Source organism: Aspergillus caelatus (genome assembly GCF_009193585.1).
Source record: "Aspergillus caelatus strain CBS 763.97 unplaced genomic scaffold BDV27scaffold_58, whole genome shotgun sequence".
Classification (NCBI taxonomy): domain Eukaryota; kingdom Fungi; phylum Ascomycota; class Eurotiomycetes; order Eurotiales; family Aspergillaceae; genus Aspergillus; species Aspergillus caelatus.
The window spans coordinates 53164-71210 of record NW_022475321.1 but is presented as its reverse complement, the minus strand read 5'-3'; the positions used below and the strand labels follow the sequence as shown (position 1 = coordinate 71210).

General features: G+C 48.6%; 6 protein-coding genes across 6 annotated transcripts in view; 2 read left to right on the top strand and 4 right to left on the bottom strand.

Annotated features, from left to right (window-relative positions):
- The window catches only part of BDV27DRAFT_125906 (uncharacterized protein), a 1535-nt gene extending 1532 nt beyond the window's left edge, over positions 1-3 (bottom strand). Inside the window, exon 1 of the mRNA XM_032066442.1 lies at positions 1-3. This exon is cut by the window's left edge and continues 436 nt beyond it. The gene's annotated coding sequence lies outside the window, so the exon portion shown is untranslated.
- Positions 4-2410: 2407 nt separating this feature from the next.
- On the top strand, positions 2411-3064 carry BDV27DRAFT_156324 (uncharacterized protein; the record flags this gene model as incomplete). The annotated part of the gene is made up of 1 exon (XM_032072311.1): positions 2411-3064. The coding sequence occupies one exon, from the start codon at positions 2411-2413 to the stop codon at positions 3062-3064; it is 654 nt and encodes a 217-aa protein (XP_031929107.1).
- Positions 3065-3316: 252 nt separating this feature from the next.
- On the bottom strand, positions 3317-5306 carry BDV27DRAFT_96432 (putative MFS quinate transporter). Its single transcript, XM_032078071.1, has 4 exons — positions 4897-5306; positions 4643-4832; positions 4462-4590; positions 3317-4407 (listed from the first exon to the last, which is right to left on the bottom strand). The coding sequence occupies exons 1-4, from the start codon at positions 5169-5171 to the stop codon at positions 3331-3333; spliced, it is 1671 nt and encodes a 556-aa protein (XP_031929106.1). The 5' UTR covers positions 5172-5306; the 3' UTR covers positions 3317-3330.
- Positions 5307-7154: 1848 nt separating this feature from the next.
- Positions 7155-8776, bottom strand: BDV27DRAFT_171168 (putative MFS transporter; the record flags this gene model as incomplete). Its single annotated transcript, XM_032075525.1, has 2 exons — positions 7155-8446; positions 8539-8776. 2 exons carry the CDS (start codon positions 8774-8776, stop codon positions 7155-7157), a joined length of 1530 nt encoding a protein of 509 aa, XP_031929105.1.
- A 1174-nt stretch (positions 8777-9950) lies between these two features.
- BDV27DRAFT_125900 (uncharacterized protein) lies at positions 9951-10509 on the top strand. The gene is made up of 2 exons (XM_032066441.1): positions 9951-10187; positions 10237-10509. The coding sequence occupies exons 1-2, from the start codon at positions 10121-10123 to the stop codon at positions 10329-10331; spliced, it is 162 nt and encodes a 53-aa protein (XP_031929104.1). The 5' UTR covers positions 9951-10120; the 3' UTR covers positions 10332-10509.
- A 493-nt stretch (positions 10510-11002) lies between these two features.
- BDV27DRAFT_143944 (putative ABC multidrug transporter) lies at positions 11003-15780 on the bottom strand (the record flags this gene model as incomplete). The annotated part of the gene is made up of 14 exons (XM_032070179.1): positions 11003-11101; positions 11155-11594; positions 11645-11804; positions 11865-12071; positions 12126-12433; positions 12487-12580; positions 12631-12806; positions 12861-13135; positions 13188-13812; positions 13860-14365; positions 14417-14961; positions 15005-15430; positions 15486-15530; positions 15586-15780. 14 exons carry the CDS (start codon positions 15778-15780, stop codon positions 11003-11005), a joined length of 4101 nt encoding a protein of 1366 aa, XP_031929103.1.
- Positions 15781-18047: the final 2267 nt, after the last annotated feature.

Genomic DNA, 18047 nt, shown 5'->3' with positions numbered 1-18047 from the left:
GGGGCTGGTTTGATTCTTCCCAGAGTAAAAGATAAGATAACCGAAAATCTTGATCGAGGATTGTTCCTGGGACAAAGCGCAGAGGGTGAAGCGGAGGTTTAATACTTTTGGTCTACAGTGGGGGTTGGTGATCGCCAGGCAGTGATCATGACATGTTCGATGTACGCGCCCTCATATGTATAGGTGGTGTGCCAGGCTCGTATTGAGTTTTGATAGCGAGGCTGTTGGAGGGGAATGAACTCTGGGGCCAGCGACCCAGATGGCGCTGCGGGAGGGACCCACGCGAATTCGCCGACTTTTTGCCAGCAGTTGCGGCTCAGCCAGGGTTTTAGGAGCGAATAGAATAGAGGGCCAGAAGAGGAGTAAACGTCAAATCATCCTCGTGTCGGATCATCGAAGTGGAGGAGTTTGTCCGTATGGTAGGTCATTGGTCAGTTAAGCGCCCATCCCATGTGGGGACATCCCACCCTTTCCTATTGGTTGGGCTGTCTTAAAACAGGTCAAAAATCAATTTATGAATATACTAAAGTGGTGAGGATCAAGTCCTTCTCCTGGGGAGTCTGAGATGAAGCATCACGAATGATAGACCGGTTTTGGTTTGTCCCATAAATCAAGTCGCGTTATTCCCACGCTGAGGTCAACCGCTAGAGGAGTACCGCCGTGTGAGACGCATGCATATTGGCACCTGGAGTAGAACTATGATCCTGTTTGGATCAAACGAAAATCACTAGGTCAATGGTGGCTAATACTGCTTCCTGTATTCGTGCCCGATTATCTTGCCGAAAAGGGCCGTTTAGCTGCGGCGGCGAGGCCCCTCACAAGGGCGCCTAACACTTTGGGGACTAAGCGCAAGGCTGAAGACATCAGCAACACGGTATCTGGTTTGACTCCACTGCCACATGATGCAATAAAGATAACCGCTGTTGAGAGGCTCTGAATCCCAGGAGGGGTAGTCGAGCCCCGAAACGCCTTGCTATCTGTTCCCCAATATTAGTATCGTAGGCGCCCTGTTGGGGGTATGAGAGGGAGATCGCTTTCTTCTTCGCAGGTTAATATAGTACAGCATCCCTGTGCGGACCAAAATGGATCGGAATCAATTATTCCAATGTTGTTGGCCCCGAGCGCAGTGGTCCTAGCCACGTTTATGTTTTCAGATTTAGTTAAGTCTCGACCAAACAAATTGAAAGCTTCGAGTTGGTAAAATCTAATTTACATCCAAATGTCTGACGCAGGGTCTTATAACTGTTAAGATGACAGGGTTAGATGAGGAGATATAGCTTACAGTGTCAAAGCTGCCCTCAGTGTAGTGTCGGTTGAGTTATACGGGTTACACACTGGGCCTAGAGCCGAGCCCGACCCGCCGACCTCTCTAACCGACTCGCCCAGCGAGTTGCCGATACCTGGAATCCGATTGTTTGCACAGGGAGATAAGTCTTGGACCAAAGAAACCGAGTTGAATAGGGGGAGTACCGATAAGCTAACAGCAAAACTGTGTAGGAAACAATATTACGGAGGATAGAAAACTCAAAAGTAGTAAGCAGGGCTGCGCGTTGTTACCATCAACGGGATTACCATATAAATATTAATGCAGAACTAGTAATATAATATAATATAGTTTAAATCTCTATAAAAGATTGTATGCCGCCTAGCAAAATAGTTCACTTATATACACTAGGAGATACTCTGTAGGTTTTCTGCATCAATAATCCCCCTCATATGTCCCAAATCACGAGAGATCTTTATCACACGAACCCTGTCCAATAATAAAAACCCTAACTACGAAGCGCCCTGATAACCAAAAAGCCCCCAAAACCACCTTATCGCCCAAACAGAACAAGAACAATTATTGCAGCCTGAGTCATTCTGAGCACAGATAATATATCTACCTCGGCCCTGCCCCAACAGCCAAACAAATTACAAGTCTCCGCAGATCCCTGACTCACCCACAACGCTCCATTAAAGTAAGCCATTAAAATCACTGCCTAGTTCGATCCTGATGAGGTCATAGGCCGTTCTAGAACGGGCGGAACAAGGAGGGTCGGGGCGGCTCAGCCGCGTTGTCAAGATCAACTAAGCTTCATGATTGCCTATTCGGGGGACAGATTGGGTATAGACAAATTGCCAATATGGGATGGGGTTGTGACTACGTCGTATTGGAGTTCTGAGGGATATCATGGATGCCTGAGGGACTTTGTGCGTCATCTTTTGTGATTATAGTGATTATAGTGATTTTAGTTTTTCTTTTGGGGGTATATATTTGGTGGATTGGAGAGGGGGTTTTTGTGGAATTATCTTGAGCAGTTGTTTAATTTTGTCTCCTGTTGGACGGTGCTTCAAAGAAGTATAATTGCTTCTATCATATACTTTACTTCTGTATATTCCTATAGACAAACAAACCAAGAACCTCAAAATGGACCCTACAGCAGCATCATCATCACCACCACCCTATACCCCAACCGCCACCACCTCCGAAACCTCATCTAGTACATCATCTACAATAACCCCCAAAAACCTCGCCCCAGAAACCCTCCTCACTCGCGGGTTACAAATACCCTCGAAATCCGCCTACCCAACCTCCGGCTTCCCATACCCACCCCTCCTCACCCAATACAGCATCACCCCCACCGACTGGGAAAACTTCACCTCAGAGGTGATGACCACGGCCCGACTGAGCCGCAAACAATGGACCACCGCCATTGGGAAGGGTCTCGGGGTAATGGCTATCGGGGGACTCATGGTCGGGTTTCTAGGGGCTATACCGGGGTACTATGTGGCGAGACGGGCGCAGCGGAGTCGGGAAGAGAGGAATATGATTCTTGGAAGTGGGGAGTTGAGGGCAGTGATTGAGAGGTGGAATGGGGGGTTTTTTGAGCCGAGGGGGGTGTTGATTAGGGTTGACTTGCCGTTTGAGGAGGTGGAGGAGATGGAGATGATGGATGTTTTGGAGAAGAGACGGGGGTTTGGGTTGGGAAGGGAAGGGGGTGGGGAGAGGGAGAGGGTGAGGGAGGATGCGGCTAGGAAGGCGAGGATTGTGATTATTCCTTTGCCTGGGAAGTTGGGGTAGAAAATATCTTGGGTTTTGGGGTGGTTCTGTTCTCTCTATGTATGTTCTGTGTGATGTGAGGATGGGTGTTATGGGTAATGAATGGGTAACGAATAATAGATTCTTATTCTTATTTTTATTTTATATTTCTTAGCTTCGTAAGTAAGCTTCGTAAGTTCGTTGACTTCAGGAATTATATCCGTTCGACGGATCTTGGGCTCATCCCAACATACATACATACATACATACATACAACATAATAGAGAAATATCATCGGAACTATTCATCTAGACCCTTGTCGTGTTGTCCCTGCTGCCGACGTTCTCCACGTGGCTGGACTGTTCTGCGATCTGCGCCTTATCCGACATCACCATGTCGCGCTGCTCGGCATCCCGAGCACCGTACAGACCGATCTTGTACCAGGGCAGCTCGAACAGTCGGTCAATGGTCTCCAGACTACGACCTGCCGTTTCGGGGACGGTGAACAGCACCCAGAACCAGCCGATGATGGTCACCGCGGAGAAGAACCAGAAGGTACCCATAGGGGTAATACCGCCGTGGTCTGTGCCGAGGAGCATGTTAGGCACCGCACGCGAGTTGCCGTATTGGTTGACGAAGTGCAGAGTCATCGCCAGGGAAGTCGCGAGGGCACGGATACGGAGCGGGAACAGCTCAGCCGTGAGGAGATACTGCATGGAGTTCCAGCCGAGGGCCCAGCCGAATCCGGAAATGTAGATCATCGCGATAGCGCCTCGGCTGGGGCCCAGTTTGTCTGCTGGGAGCACGAAGTCGTCCACAGTGCCCATCTCTGGGACACTGGTGAGGAAGCCGGCAACATAGATCATGGAGATCGCCTGGAATGTGATACCGATAAGCAATGAGCGCTTGCGGCCAATCACGTCGACCAGGAACAGGGCGCAAATGATAGCAGCAACCAACTTGACAATACCGAAGATACCGGTGATCAGGAGCGATTCGTTCGACCCAGTAATGCCGAGCAGGGCGAACAGGTCGGGGGCATACAAGGTGATCGAACCGGCACCGGACCACTGGGAGAGGAGCTGGGCCATCAGGGCGAGGTACAGACGGTACAGGTTGCTGGGAACCAGGAAGGCCTCCTTGATCACTCCCATAGGACCGGATCCCATCGTGGCTTCCATCTCGGCCTCGTGCGAATTCCGGATGGCGGTCATTTCCTCGACAACGTACTCATGGTCCTCAGGGAGATGTCTGACACGCGACAAGTTCCTCAAGGCCTCCTCATACTTTCCTTTCTTGACTAGGTAGCGAGGGGACTCATACTGGGTGAAGGAAAGGAGGAAGATGAGTCCGGCAAAGATAATGTGCAGACTAGTGGGAACTTCCTATTGAAAAGTTAGGAAAACTAGCGACCGCTGTTAAGGATTTAATGTACTGACCCAACGCTTGTGAGTGTTGTCTCCGAGGTTCACTTGGCAGCCATAGTTGGTGAAGTAGGCAAGGACGATACCGAGGTAGACAAAGCCAGTGAAGACACAGGTACAGAGACCACGGACTGATGCAGGGGCCTGTGATGGTGAGTCGACGATCTCTTTATAGAATAAGGGGTGCTTCACTTACGATTTCCGCAAGATACACAGGACCAACCACAACTGTCTGACCGACACCCAAACCAGCAACGAAACGGCCAGCATAGATAGCACCCAGGTTGCCGTTGGCTCCCATGAAAATAGCAATACCGACGATCCACAGGACACAGAGCTGACGGGTAGCCCAGAGACGGCCGATGCGATCACAAACTAAGAAGGCACTGAGAAACAAAGAGTTAGTTGTCGGGACATGGAGGACATCGCCACGAATAGGGTTGTCCTTACAAGAGAGCGCCGCCGACGGAACCAATCTGGACCATGGCAGAGACATTGGCCTTGATGTTGGTCTGCTCGACCTTACTGTATGAATCGTAGTGGATGGTCCTTTGGAAATCCTTGGAGTTGAAGGCGCCGGAGATCAAGCCCTCATCGACACCACGAGCAGCGCCCATGAGCCCGAAAGAAACGACAGCGAGCCATAGTCTCCAGTTGTAAACCTGTTTGGGATCGCCCAGGTTTTTGAGCTGAAAAATATTGACGGGTTTCTTTGCGCCCGCCATTGTGGTAGAGGGGAAAGACTTGCGCTGACTTTGGTGCCGCTCTGGCGTAAGAGTCAAGTAAGGAGAGGACGCAAGTGGTAAAGGGAAGAGGGGTCACAACGCAATGGTGACACGGACAGAGAGGCCGGATAACGAGGATATTATATACCCCAGGCGATCCCACCCACTGGAGATTCTTTCGCACATGGTGGTGACATATAACAATGCGGGGGATGATACAAAGCGTGGGGAGACACATCGGAATAACCGACCATTACTCAAAAGTAAAATTCAACATACACTCCCAACCCTAGAGCTAGAACAACGAATGTCGATGTTTTCACCCCAATAGGAAACTCTGCCCGGTGGGCCTGCGTTGGCCAAGAGCTGGATGTCGCCAAGGGTGCTTAAAGACGGTGGTACATGTAGGGCGCGAGCCTTGGGTGTGTGCCTCCCGTCGGCCAGGTTCCGAAGCCTCGCGAAGAGCTTATTAGCTCTAAACTCATGCTCGGCGTTGTTCTCATTGTGTAGCAGTCCTACTTTTCCAGCCGAAATACACACGAAAGGAAGTAAGATTGAAACAAAGAAAACGTAGAAAAAATTCTGAACAAGGGGCCACCTGTCTGATGCATCATCCTCATACGAGTCGCTGCATTTTCCTACATATCCCTGCCATGCACAACTAATCACATGGACCCAGTTGTTTTACGGCCGAAAAAAAAATTGGATCTTTCCCCGGCATCGGATCTGGATCACATCTAGTCTAATCGAGCAGGAGCAATGTCGGTAATACTTAGGGTATGGGACGATTTCGGTCAACGTCCGAAAGGCATCTGGCGTCACCGAGGCCAAAACGCGAGAAAATTCTCCGGCCGGACCGCTTGGCAGACCTGGGGAAATGGAGGGCATCACGAGTTTACTGGACTGTCACGAGGAATGCGGGATATAGCGTAGCAGGTGGGGATCTTGAGGAGCAATGTTCGACCTTCTTGACTGGTGACCGGGGGCATTAAAGCAAACGGATTGAGTGGCTCTCCAGCACGGACGGTCTCTGCCGATCCACATGTGGTGGCCAAGATTTCTTTGGCTCTTTCTGGGGAAAGTGGACCTCGAAAACCCTAACTTAGAAGCTAATGATGAGAAATGTAACGTATCTGGCAAATAAATGGGAAAAAATTAGTAACTCTTCCCCACCCTTATTTTAAAAAAGGAATTAAAGGTCTCACGACTGTGTGGACTAGTCCAGTCCATACTCATAAGAAATGGATGTTCGCCCCCAGGTCCATCCCCGCGAAGGATTCATGGCCCTTGCTAGCCTTCCTCGGTCCATCCAGTCGTTTTCCAATCGCCTCAGCGCTAGTCATCTGGACCGGACTCACACCGACGCGGCCGAATACGGCATAATAGCCCACGGGTAATTCGCCCAAGAAGACACTGGCGAACCCACTGGAACCAAAACCCCGGCGGATCGGTGAGATCCGAAGACGTGATGGGGAAGCCGTGGCACTGATAGGCAATTGACAGGAGGTCAAAGAGTGTAAAAAATTTGTCATCGGTTGGGGGAGGCGCTGGATGGATTGACCTCAGAGTAGGGTTTCGGCGAGACCGTGACCTGTGGTGTCACGATGCGCAACTACCAGGAGTAGTAAACACACATTAGCACCCATGGCTATTCTCACCCACCCACAAGGATCATCCTTACTGTCTGTCCGCTCGGCTGTCGGCGTTTTCATTGGTGTATGTTACATCTATTCGGCAAGTTCCTGCGTGAACGTTTCCCGTGTGTGCTTCAGATAAAGCTGCGATCGACGGCAACAAGTTAAAAATGGCCAATATTTTTGATTTAAATTTACATACTAATGAATAAACACATGCAATGCGTCCCTCTCCTGTCATCATGCAGGCTATGACCGGTCTATGCATGCTCCGATACATAAATGCAACCCGGCTCCCATATTAGACACAAGCGAAATAGCCCAAACAAAACCTCCCCTGTCCGCGGCTCTATGTCCGCCATCGGAAGGCCGGGTTGCGCCAGTCTAGATCCTGGATCTGTTTCTGGGACATGCCCCGCAGAGCCTGGTCAATGTCCACCCTCTCCCGCTTTTTGTTATCCCATTTCATCCACATCCAAAGGCAGGCCCCGAGGATCATAGTTAATGACGACGTGGCCAGGTTGAGGCCGTTCCCAATATGATAGTTTGGCGCATCAAATGGTAAGAATGACCAGGTGGAAACCAGTCCGCCCAAGTTGCCGAACATTACTGTTGTTCCGATTGCCGACGACCGCGCCGTATCCGATACTACGTTGTTCGAAACATGAGCATTGCAAAGGGCGCCAAATGCGAACGCGCCGCTCGCAATCAGGAAGGTCGCACCATAGCGCACCATGGGCTCGGTGCTGGCCAAAAACATGATATAACCGATGATCATGAGGGGCGGTGCGACAACAAAATACACCATGCGGTTGTCCCAGCGCCAGCTGAGGAAGGGGAACAGAACGGTGAAGAACGCGCCGACCACGTAGGGAGGCACAGTGTGCAACTGTTGTGAAACAACGCTGGCGTTCGGATAGATTGTTCGGACAATAGTCGGGGCAAAGAATGCCAATCCCTGGACAGTGATGTTATTGAGCAAAAAGATAAACGAAGTTGACAATGTGACCGGATTAAAGATGCCGAGCATCATCTTGGTGCGATCCATCTTGTCTAGGACTTCTGTGGTCGAGACACGCTCCGCCTTCAGTCGGGTAATGGCAAGGTCTTTCTCCTCTTGTGTCAGCCAGCGCGCGGTCTCCGGTCGGTCAGTTAGAGTGACAAAGGCTATGAGGCCGAGGCCAATTGTGATGATGCCCTCAATTGCGAAGATCATGCGCCAGGTGCGCAGGCTGCCGAAATGGTCGAGCGTTAAGATTGCCGACGCTAGGAGGCCACCAAAAGCACCGGCAAGTGGTGCCATGACGATGTAGAGCGCTAGGCGGAATGCAAGCTCACTGCGCCGATACCAGCGCGAAAGGTAGTAGGCAATTCCAGGTAACATGCCTGCTTCGAATATCCCAAGGAGGAATCGGACTCCTGATGCCGCATGGATATCCTGCACGAAAGCCGTTCCAAGGGAACAAACCCCGAATAACACAGTGGTCGTAGGAAGAAACCAACCTGGCCCCATCCATTTGCAAGCGATATTGCATGGAATCTCGAAGATGATGTATGATATGTAGAATATAGACAAGATGGTATTGTAATCGTTCCCCGTCAGGCCCAAATCTTTCTCCAGCCCAGCGAGTTTGGCGTTCCCTGCAATGTAGTCTTGGTTAGTGCCCGGCTACACTACTTGTATTATGGAACAGCTTTGCGTCGCATATCAGTCCGCAATGTAGGTGACCTACCGATATTCGCGCGATCAATGAAACAAAAGAGGTAGAGCAACGCCACGGTTGGGACGATGCACAGATCGATCTTCAGTCGTAGGCGACGTTCTGCAGCACGATCGAACTCAATCAGTACGCGACCATACTGATCAGTCGCAGCATGGCCGTGCTCGGCCGCATCGATGACCTTGTTAGCCTCAGTATCGCCGGCCTTCTCATCCGCGACACCATCCAAGGCACCCTTTTCAGTCGCCATGCTAGTTTAACTTTATCGCAGTGAGCTCAAGAACCAGTAGCCAGGTGGACAGTTGCCGATCTTGCTACCTTTGCATCCTCGGTAGGCATGCAAGGGGGGATGTGGGGTGAATTTATACACAATGTGAAAAATAAATCCCCCGATGACTGTCGGATGCAAGAGACAGATCGGATTTGCCGAAAGTCAGTGCGGGAATGAGGTTCGGATGGCTGCAAAAGTGCAGGATTCTGGGGTTGAGCAGATTTTCGCTGTCAGGGTCTGGGCATTGGACACCTGGGAGCCTCGAATTTCAGGCCGTCAACCACATGGCCCAGAAATGCGGCACGTTCACTGGTCCCCTTCAAAGAGTTGGCTCAAAATCACGGTAGTTAAACCGGGGAGCTCAGTAGTTCTCCATAAGCAGAAGCAGGACCATGACATTCATGGAATTGCCGAGCTGCATGGTAATTGCATTCATTCGTTAAGCCGGGGTTGATAGGCGAGCCGCGGCACCTGGGCATTGGTTGGGAAGAGACCCAAGTTAGGTTAACAATCCCTTTTGTCGGAGCTTCCAGAGTTTCGTGGCGCTCTTGGCCGTTGGCGGGATATTCATGTTTGATGCTGACTGCGGAAGATTTGGCCTATCGCAGGGTGGCTAACGTCAAAGCTCTTCGTGAGCCAAGTCGCCAAGAAGCGCTCCGCTGAAGGGGAAGATGCTGCGAGACACGAGATTCGTCAACATAAAGATCATGAGCGTTGCCAACCGTGGTTAGTCGAAGTATGCCATGTGTCCAAACCAATGAACTTATGCGGGGAACATATTAGACCTCGTCTATATCCAGTCACCTGGGTGCGATGAATCAAGGGGAAAGAAAGACGTAACTGGGATAGGAGTTGAGTAAATAAAGATAGACAAGAAAGAGACGGGGGTATTACATAGCAACGGTATCAGCTATAGGCATGTCTTTGGTGAATGCAGCTTGTAGTTATCGTGGTGAGTAGGTGTTGATAGACAAAAATTAAAATGCTGATGGTGAGAAAAAGTCTTGGCGAGGTTTTCCCCCGGATCCCAGAAACTTCCCCGCATTCTGACCGATCAGCACCCAACCAATTTTCGTACTATTATAAGCGAGAGTCTTGGTACACTCAATACTTTTCGGCATATAGACATGCCCGGCGCGGTAAATACATCTTCCTTACTTTATGAGTGTGAAAGTATGACGATTGGATTGGCCATATGCATTTCTTTCTTTGGCATGCCCCTTGCAGAGTAGGGTAGGCTAATCACCTGATCAGACCTGGGCACCTCATTAACGTGGCGTAGCTTGGTACTTATCACGGTCAGTGAGGTGGCAAGCAATAACTATGTCTAACTCGGGCGAAAGGACAAGAAGATTGCACATAATCACCATTTGCTCGATCATTCCCAACGGTCAGCCTATCAGATGCATTGAAACGATTGAACTAACACCCGCCATTAGAACAGAGATGCCGTGAATACAGCTTCCAGGCGACAAAGGTACCATGCCACAAGAAACCAAAAGCCGATACACAATCTGTCGTTATCCCCAATTGAAGGTAAAGCTCTTTCTTTAGAGCAAGCAGCCACTTAGGTCCGACTAAAAAGGCACCTTCAGCAAAGGCCCCAGCTATCCTTGACCAAAATCCCCCTTTTCCAATATCGTTTCGTGTAGCAACTATAGGCCGTGCTCCATGTCCTCTATCTATCTCCTATGGTCTAGTCGGCATTGCGTTTGCTTTAGACGCTTCCATATGACTTGGTGTCTTCCCATGGCTATCCATGCAAAATAAACACGTAAGTCAGAAAACGAAAAGTCAACACCGGGCCTGACTGAAGGTTTGGGCTGGATAGATCAATACGGGTAACTTCTTACATTTATTAGAGGTAAGCCTGCATCTATCGTCTAAGGATGTGATCAATTGAGCCCTCACTACACTTTTTTGTATGCGGCTTGCTGTCTGGTATGCTTTTCTTCAACGTTTTAATCTTTGGCATAATTTTTCAACTTAGAATTCTTCAATTTCTAGATAATGATTACTTTATTCGTCGTGCTATCCAGTAAAATTCCAAATGTTTCTGGAGGCGTCTTCTCAAACCTCAATCCGTATTAGTTCTAGTGAGATCTATATCTATCTGTATATACCGCTAAATCTATATCTATAACCATAATTCAATGCAATATGTGCAAGTCCACGTCTAATACTTTCCATGCAAGGTGAAACAGATTACTCCGACCTCGCACTCTTAGTCTTCTTACTCCTCAACTTCATCATTAAGAACACCAGTCCGTAAGAACTGATGCAGAAAAGTGCAGTGATACCAGTCTGGATCCAGAGTCAGTATAATCTCATGTTTATCCAATGAGGGGTCGACTTACGTCTCTCCAAGAATAGTACTTCTCCTTCAGGTTGAACGTCTTGGCATAGTCCGCTCCAGTGGAGTATTGACAGAACGAGCAGCTAGAAGTCGAGTTCGGGTCAAGAAGATAGCCCGCTTGCTCACTCAGGAAGTCGGCCATGTACTGGCCGCACGTCTGACCGGATGGCGCGCTGAACTGCACAAGTTCGGATGCTTTGCACTCCACCTTCACGTCCCAGAGGACCTCACCCAGAAGCCCTCCAACTAGGTACGTGAATGGATCCAGGTAGTACATCCAGTAGCGCCAGAAGGGCTGCAGGGCTGAGTAGGGAACGACAACACCGCAGAAAGAGACCAGGCCAGCACCGATGAGAATCGGGTTCATGATGGCGGCAAAGTATTCGTTTGGTGCATATGCGGCAATGGCTTGGCCGATCGATGTGTAGAGGAATTCGTAAACTGTATTGGGTTAGTTCAAATGCCTCATGAATTGTAGGTGTAGTACTAACAGATCATCTGTAAATAGACGTGGCCGGAGATGCTAGCCTCGACAGGGAAGCCTGCAGTGAAGTACCAGCATGCGAAGTAGAGAGTTGCGCAGATAATGAGATACGGGATTTCGGAGACGGCTTGGGCGCCGATAAAGGCGAGCCAATGGTATGTTTTGGACTAGCCTTTGTTAGTACACGTTGCCTACAGAATTAATATCGCTGATGCGAAGTGACTAACCTTCTTTTCGCGGGTCTCGAAAATATCGCGATTGTGCAAGAAGAATGGTTGCATTTGGTTGATGCATCCCGGAGCGACGAACACGAAGTTGAAGATAGCGAAGAGACGAAGTTGGAGGTCAAACGTGCCGTTACCCATTTTCCAAAAGGTAAAACCGCTGAACAGAGCTGCGAAGACATGGAGAATGATCTTGCTCCAGATATAGTCCTTGATAATGTTCAGTATTCATTGTATGACAATGATCAAAGAGCAATAACTCACCGGTGACCGCCATAATTGGATCATGAGACGGCGCAAGACCATCTTGAATTGGAACCAGTGAGAGGTTGCAAAGTCAGATTGATCTTCCTCCTCCTGTGTGTTCTGCTTCCGCTCATTGTTCAAAGCCTCCAATTCGGCCATGGCTCGCTGACGCTCCTCAGATTGGTTCCAGACTTCAACCCAGTCAACCTTCTTCTCAGTGTTCCCCTGAATAACCTCCACGATATGTTCGGCTGGGTTGACATCGGGTTCGCAGGGAGCGCCGTTTCTTGCAAAATAGTCCAGTACCTTGGCGGAATCCTGGCCAGCTATACTCTATTAGACCCATTATATCGTACCACAAGGCAGTGGGAGGACTTACTCTCGCCAAAGTATGTCATTTTACCACCCTTAGCCAGGAGGAGCAGCGAATCAAATGCATCAAACAATACAGCAGAGGGTTGGTGAATGGTGCACTGTGGCTTGTTAGCTGCTATGATTATCTAGCAGTTGTGGGAAGACCTACCAAGACTGCTTGACCACCATCCACTAGCTTTCTCAAGAATCGAATGATATTGTACGCTGATTGACCATCTAGACCCGACGTAGGCTCATCGAGGAATAGCAGAGTCGGCTTTGCCACCAGTTCAACGCCTAGTGTGACTCTCTTCCGCTGCTCGATGCTGAGACCAGCTCCGGGGACTTACAGGAGTTAGTAAAATGCAAAGTATTCAAGCATTGTGGACGATAACGTACTGCCTATCAGAGCGTCACTGATGTCGCTCAGTTCCAGTAGTTCAATAATGTGATCCACGTATGCCAGCTTTTCTTCTCGAGGAACTGATGCAGGCTGACGGAGAAGAGCAGAAAATTCCAATGCTTCCCGGACCGTTGCACTTGCTTCGTGCACATCCATCTGTTCACAATAACCTGTGGTTCGCTGGAAACTCACCCCTTGAGGCCGGCCGTCAATTAGGATGGACCCATAAATCTCGCCGCTATCTTTCCGTTGAGCCAACACATCCAGCAACCTTAAAAATAAGTTAGTCTTGACCAGGAGAGTTTATGAATCAGAGCTCGTACGTAGTTTTACCAGCACCAGAGCAACCCATGAGTGCGACAAGGTTACCAGGCTTTACATAACCAAACACCTGGTCCAGAAGCTGCTTTTTCTGACCATGGAAGGGGACATGATAGTCGAGATTGTTCCACGTAAAGGTTGACTGTTTGGCGGTATTTGAAAGAGCACCAGCATTTGCTGTTGGCTGGGACCTAGCCTGCTGACCCTTTTCCATATCTGAAGTGCGCTTCTTCTGACTTCCGCGTTTATAGAGGAGCACGGATGACCCCCCTTGACTGTTGAGCTTTTCGAAGCCCACAGCGGTAAGGAAAATGAAAAACGCCCACATGCCAATGATGACACCAAAGCTGCGCCAGATATGGCCAACCGAGTAGTGGTACTGTTCCCGAATATATGCGGCCCCATCAATGAGTCCATTTTCATCACTACCCAACACAGAGCAGCCACGGTAAGCTGATGACGAGTCTGGGTATCCCGCCCCATAAGGAATATAGTCAGGTGAGACGCAGTCAAGCTTCAACCCAGAAAACTCATTTACCATGAGTGCCTCGAATGCATATGCACCAGGGTTGAGGTAGAAGATCCAGCGGAACCAAACGTGCATTTTCTCGAATGGGATAAGATAACCTGTGGCAGTCAGTAGCGTTCTCAGCTTGTGAACTGATGGCACATACCCCCGTAAACGAAGAAGATGGTCGACAGCAATCCCGATATCATCGATGCAACTCCAAACTTCCTGCATAACGCACCAACAGCACGGAAGAGCTGCATGAAACACAGAGTAAGAGCGATAAGCATAATCCAGTAGGTAAAGAATCTGCCGGCATCCATTTGCAACGCAGACATGAAGTACAGGATTAATGAAAAGCAAGAAATTTGTACGATCACGACGGGTATATCTGTGATAGCATTGGCAATGCAGAATGCTGTTGGACGGTAGAAGCCAAAGCGTTTTTGGCGGGAGAGAATAGGGCGACCCATGAATGCACCCGTTGTCTCTGACAAACCCTCCAAGAGGAAGTAGAGACATGGAAAAAAGAGTGTACCAGGGCGAAGGAAAATTGAGGAACTATCCAGTTTCAGGTTATAGAAAATACTGCCGCAGACTAGCGCCTGCAGAATGGCTGAGACGATCTTGATGGCAAGAGAAAGTTTATCTCCTGCCATGATTTGGAATTGCCTTGTCCAAGTTAGCTATGTGCTTCCAAAATACCTCATGGACACTGCTTACCGAACTGTGCAAGCACGGATCTGATCCCAGAGGCTCGTTGTGTACACACTCTGAGGCCGGGGAAGATGTTTCTTTTTCTTCTCGTTAGCCACTGCCATGACCAGATCGTCCTTCTCGTGTGTAAGCTTCTCTGGTGGCTCAATAGCATCCAGCATCTGCGCATTGATGTCGCTTGCAAGAAAGCGAGATTCGAATTCCTCAGGAGTACTGGGAACCTTCTCCTCCAACCCTGGTTGGACAATACGTTCGGTAATCACCGTGACTGAAGTTAAGAAATCGGCAATGTTGGCACCTTTTGGCACAACAAATCCCATATCTTCAAAGTATGCTCGTGCCATCGTTCTAGGACCATAGTAAATGACTCTCCCTTCTGCGAGTACCAGAATCTTGTCAAATTCATCGTAGATACCATTTCCTGCCTGGTACATGGTGGCCACCATGGTCTTGTCGTTCTGGTCCGCTTCACGGCGCAGGAGACGTGCAAATTCGACCGCAGTCTTCGAATCAAGACCGCGAGTGGGGTTATCCCAAAACTGGACGGGACTCTGTGATAATATGTCAGATTCGCTTGTTCTCCGCTTATCTTACCGAGTTGCATCTCACCTGGCCAGCCATTACTTCAGCCAAAGATACACGCTTTCTTTCTCCGCCAGACACGCCGCGAATGAACTCATTTCCCACTAATGTCTTCTTGGTGTGCGCGATTCCCAGGGATTCTAGAATGCCGTCCCTTGTGCCCTGTATGTATTCCTGTTTCTCCTGGAGATGTTCGGGACGCTCTCGAGGGACCTTGTTTCTCAAAGCAAACTTCATGGTTCGGTTCACCGTCAATGTAGGAAAGTGGATGTCGTCTTCATTGTTGAACATGATCTGCTGTCGGAATTTCCTTGCCTCTTTGTGGTCCATACTTCCGTAACGGGTCTCGCCAGTCACTTCGTCGAACGAATCCCGGTCATTTGAAAGGACTCGAAGGAAAGAAGTACATCCAGCACCAGGTCGACCCAATACTAGCAGCTATTATTGTATCAGCTTACCTGTTGTGTATGTACAAGTAACTCTATAGCCTTACCATTTCGCCTGGTTTCACTTGTCCATTAATGTCCTTGAGAATAGTCTAATTTTCTGTCAGCTACTGGTTCAATATTAGAGCATAACGATCCAGTGCCTACCCTTTTGTTCTGTCGAGTACTCCGAAAGACATCTAGGAGTTGTCGTGGGTCGGCATAGGACAGTAGTGTATCGCCTAGGGCTGCATCGGGAGCCGTGACTCGGACATTCAAGTTTCGAAAGGTAAGGGTCAAACGTTTGCGAATCGCACCCCCACCGTGCTCTAGGTCAACGGTGCCGGAGGATGGAGTATCCATGGTGGAAAACGCTATTACCGACGCACCCTATCTTGGCGATTCTTAGTACTCTGTGTGTTGATCTATGAAGAAGTCCATGTCATACCAATTGCTCACACTAGAATATCCACAGCTCATAAAACACTGATAGTGACGTATGATAGAAGGACTCTGTAGTATCCTAACAGCTTTAACTCCAAGGTCTATTATAACTTTCCCCTGGAATTTAATTCTTATAAGTATGGTTCCTGGTGCCTGACAAAATGATCGCCGTAATTCCGTAATACCGACGCCTGGTCAAATTACATCCGCATTTCCGTCATCCGGACCAATCCTGTTGGTTTTACGGCCCTTCAGACCCACGGATTTGCAGTAAAATCGGATATAGATAACAAGATAAGATGCGATCTGAAATTTTTCGCTGTGCTCCATATTCCAGCTGCGATGAGCTTCAAGAGCTCTATTCCACGTCACAGTGCCCACAGCTTTGACTCATTTTAAAACGGTCCTTTCCCGGATATCTTCAGTAGCTTCATGTAAATTTTGCTAGACATGGAATCCAACCTTTATGGGAGGTTCTCCCAGGCATACATTGATAGTCTCCATTTTACTCATTATCCAAGCAGTTGCCGGGTTAAAGGTTCAGTCCATTGCTTTGACTCATCCAAAAATGAAGCTCCTCTAGAAGCACGTGCACCCTAAAAACGATGACCACTTGAAACTGCGTCATTGGCCATGTTTAGGCGCAAAACGGATTAAGGGGAGTGTGGGACTGGCAGCTTGATTCTAGAAGCAGTTGCTTACTCCGTAGAATTGAGGTGGGGTACCGTTTGGGCCGTGCTTTCGGATATACACAAAAGCTATCTATTGAGATTACTGGGCTGTCAGCTTGCTAGTAGCTGTCTACGTTAGGGTCAGTATGTTCCTTCACCAAGTTGACCAAACATCCTATTAGTAAGAAAGATAAAGAAACATGATCTCACACCACGCTTTTTCTGGAAGATAAATCGTGCAAATCCAGTTATAGACTAGGATCTCGCCCATAAATATGTCACCCGGCATGTTATAAATTGCATGCGAGCAAGGATATAGGCAGGATAACAGATTGTGTCCACGGCAATGAGGGATTCAATAAACATGTAAGTCACCATCTTGGACAACAGAATCATGACATAGTACGTCACAAAGCCCCAGATCCCTGTTCCTACCTAGAATGGCAGGACCCTTATGGTCTCATATACAGCAGTTTGAAGGGTTCGGGCCCACTTACTATCGCGGCGCAGGGTTTGTCTGGCCTTGATGTGTTTTTTGTGTCAATCATTGCGAAACTGACGAAAGATGAACTTCCGGTCCGAGTTAATTTCTCAATTTTAGCTGCATCCTGGACGTGCAGCAAAACATACAACTATCCCAACTGGGATGTTGCTAACATGTCATAGCTTGGCATTCGGGAGACATGACTCGCGTCAATCTCCACTTTCATTGTCTAGACGCAATTATGTACATCATAGATTATCTGACAAGTCTCCACAGAAATTGCTAATACTGATGGAAGTTAACATCATAATTAGTCGTTGAGGTAAGGTGAAAAACTGTATTTCGACGTGCTGGGAGAACCCAGGAGGTTAGGGCTTCGAGCGTATATGGGTAGGAGACTCAAATCCCCGTATGTTCTTGGAGCAACATAGAAAGTCCCGCTTGCTTTGCTGAGATAAGCATGGGGGACGTTGCGTTTGGTAGTTTACTGTAAGGGTAAGTTTTTATGTGCTTGTGATTGCCAAGATTCAGGATCTAGAGACCGCAACCACTGTGGCCTGGCCAGGTCAAGGCTTTGCTGATGGAATATCATGAGTAGGCGTATATAATAATACTGTGTGCGATAATATTTCGATTTCCCAATTCTATTCCTTCTCACTCTTATTTCCTGAGACATATTCTAACTCCTTATAGCGATATAAACCCCTGATGTCCGCCAAAGTACAGACGTAGGCCAAGAGTAGCATCTTAAATATTCTAGCAAATGCTATGCTTCAGATACGTTAACTATTGTTAGTCAAGTTGAGTTTAACGGTTGTTGCAGTATGATCATTGCTTAAAGTTTAACATTCAAGTCTTGCAAAATTTTCAAGCCTTCGATTACTCCTCAGCAGTGGCTTGCTGATTGCTTTAAATTGTCTGACTCTGCACATTGTAATGATATATGTTGGGGGAATAAAGTGTTCAAGGCGCGACCTTGATGCCATTGGCATTTCGGTCGAGTGGGATTGGCAATATACACATCATAGGCA

Coding starts and splice junctions, on each gene's coding strand:
- BDV27DRAFT_96432 (XM_032078071.1), bottom strand. CDS start 5,171: ATGGCGGGCGCAAAGAAACCCGTCAATATTTTTCAGCTCAAAAACCTG. Junction 4,833..4,896: donor TCCGTCGGCGGCGCTCTCTT/GTAAGGACAACC, acceptor TTTGTTTCTCAG/TGCCTTCTTAGTTTGTGATC. Junction 4,408..4,461: donor ACAACACTCACAAGCGTTGG/GTCAGTACATTA, acceptor ACTTTTCAATAG/GAAGTTCCCACTAGTCTGCA.
- BDV27DRAFT_125900 (XM_032066441.1), top strand. CDS start 10,121: ATGTCTAACTCGGGCGAAAGGACAAGAAGATTGCACATAATCACCATT. Junction 10,188..10,236: donor TTGCTCGATCATTCCCAACG/GTCAGCCTATCA, acceptor ACCCGCCATTAG/AACAGAGATGCCGTGAATAC.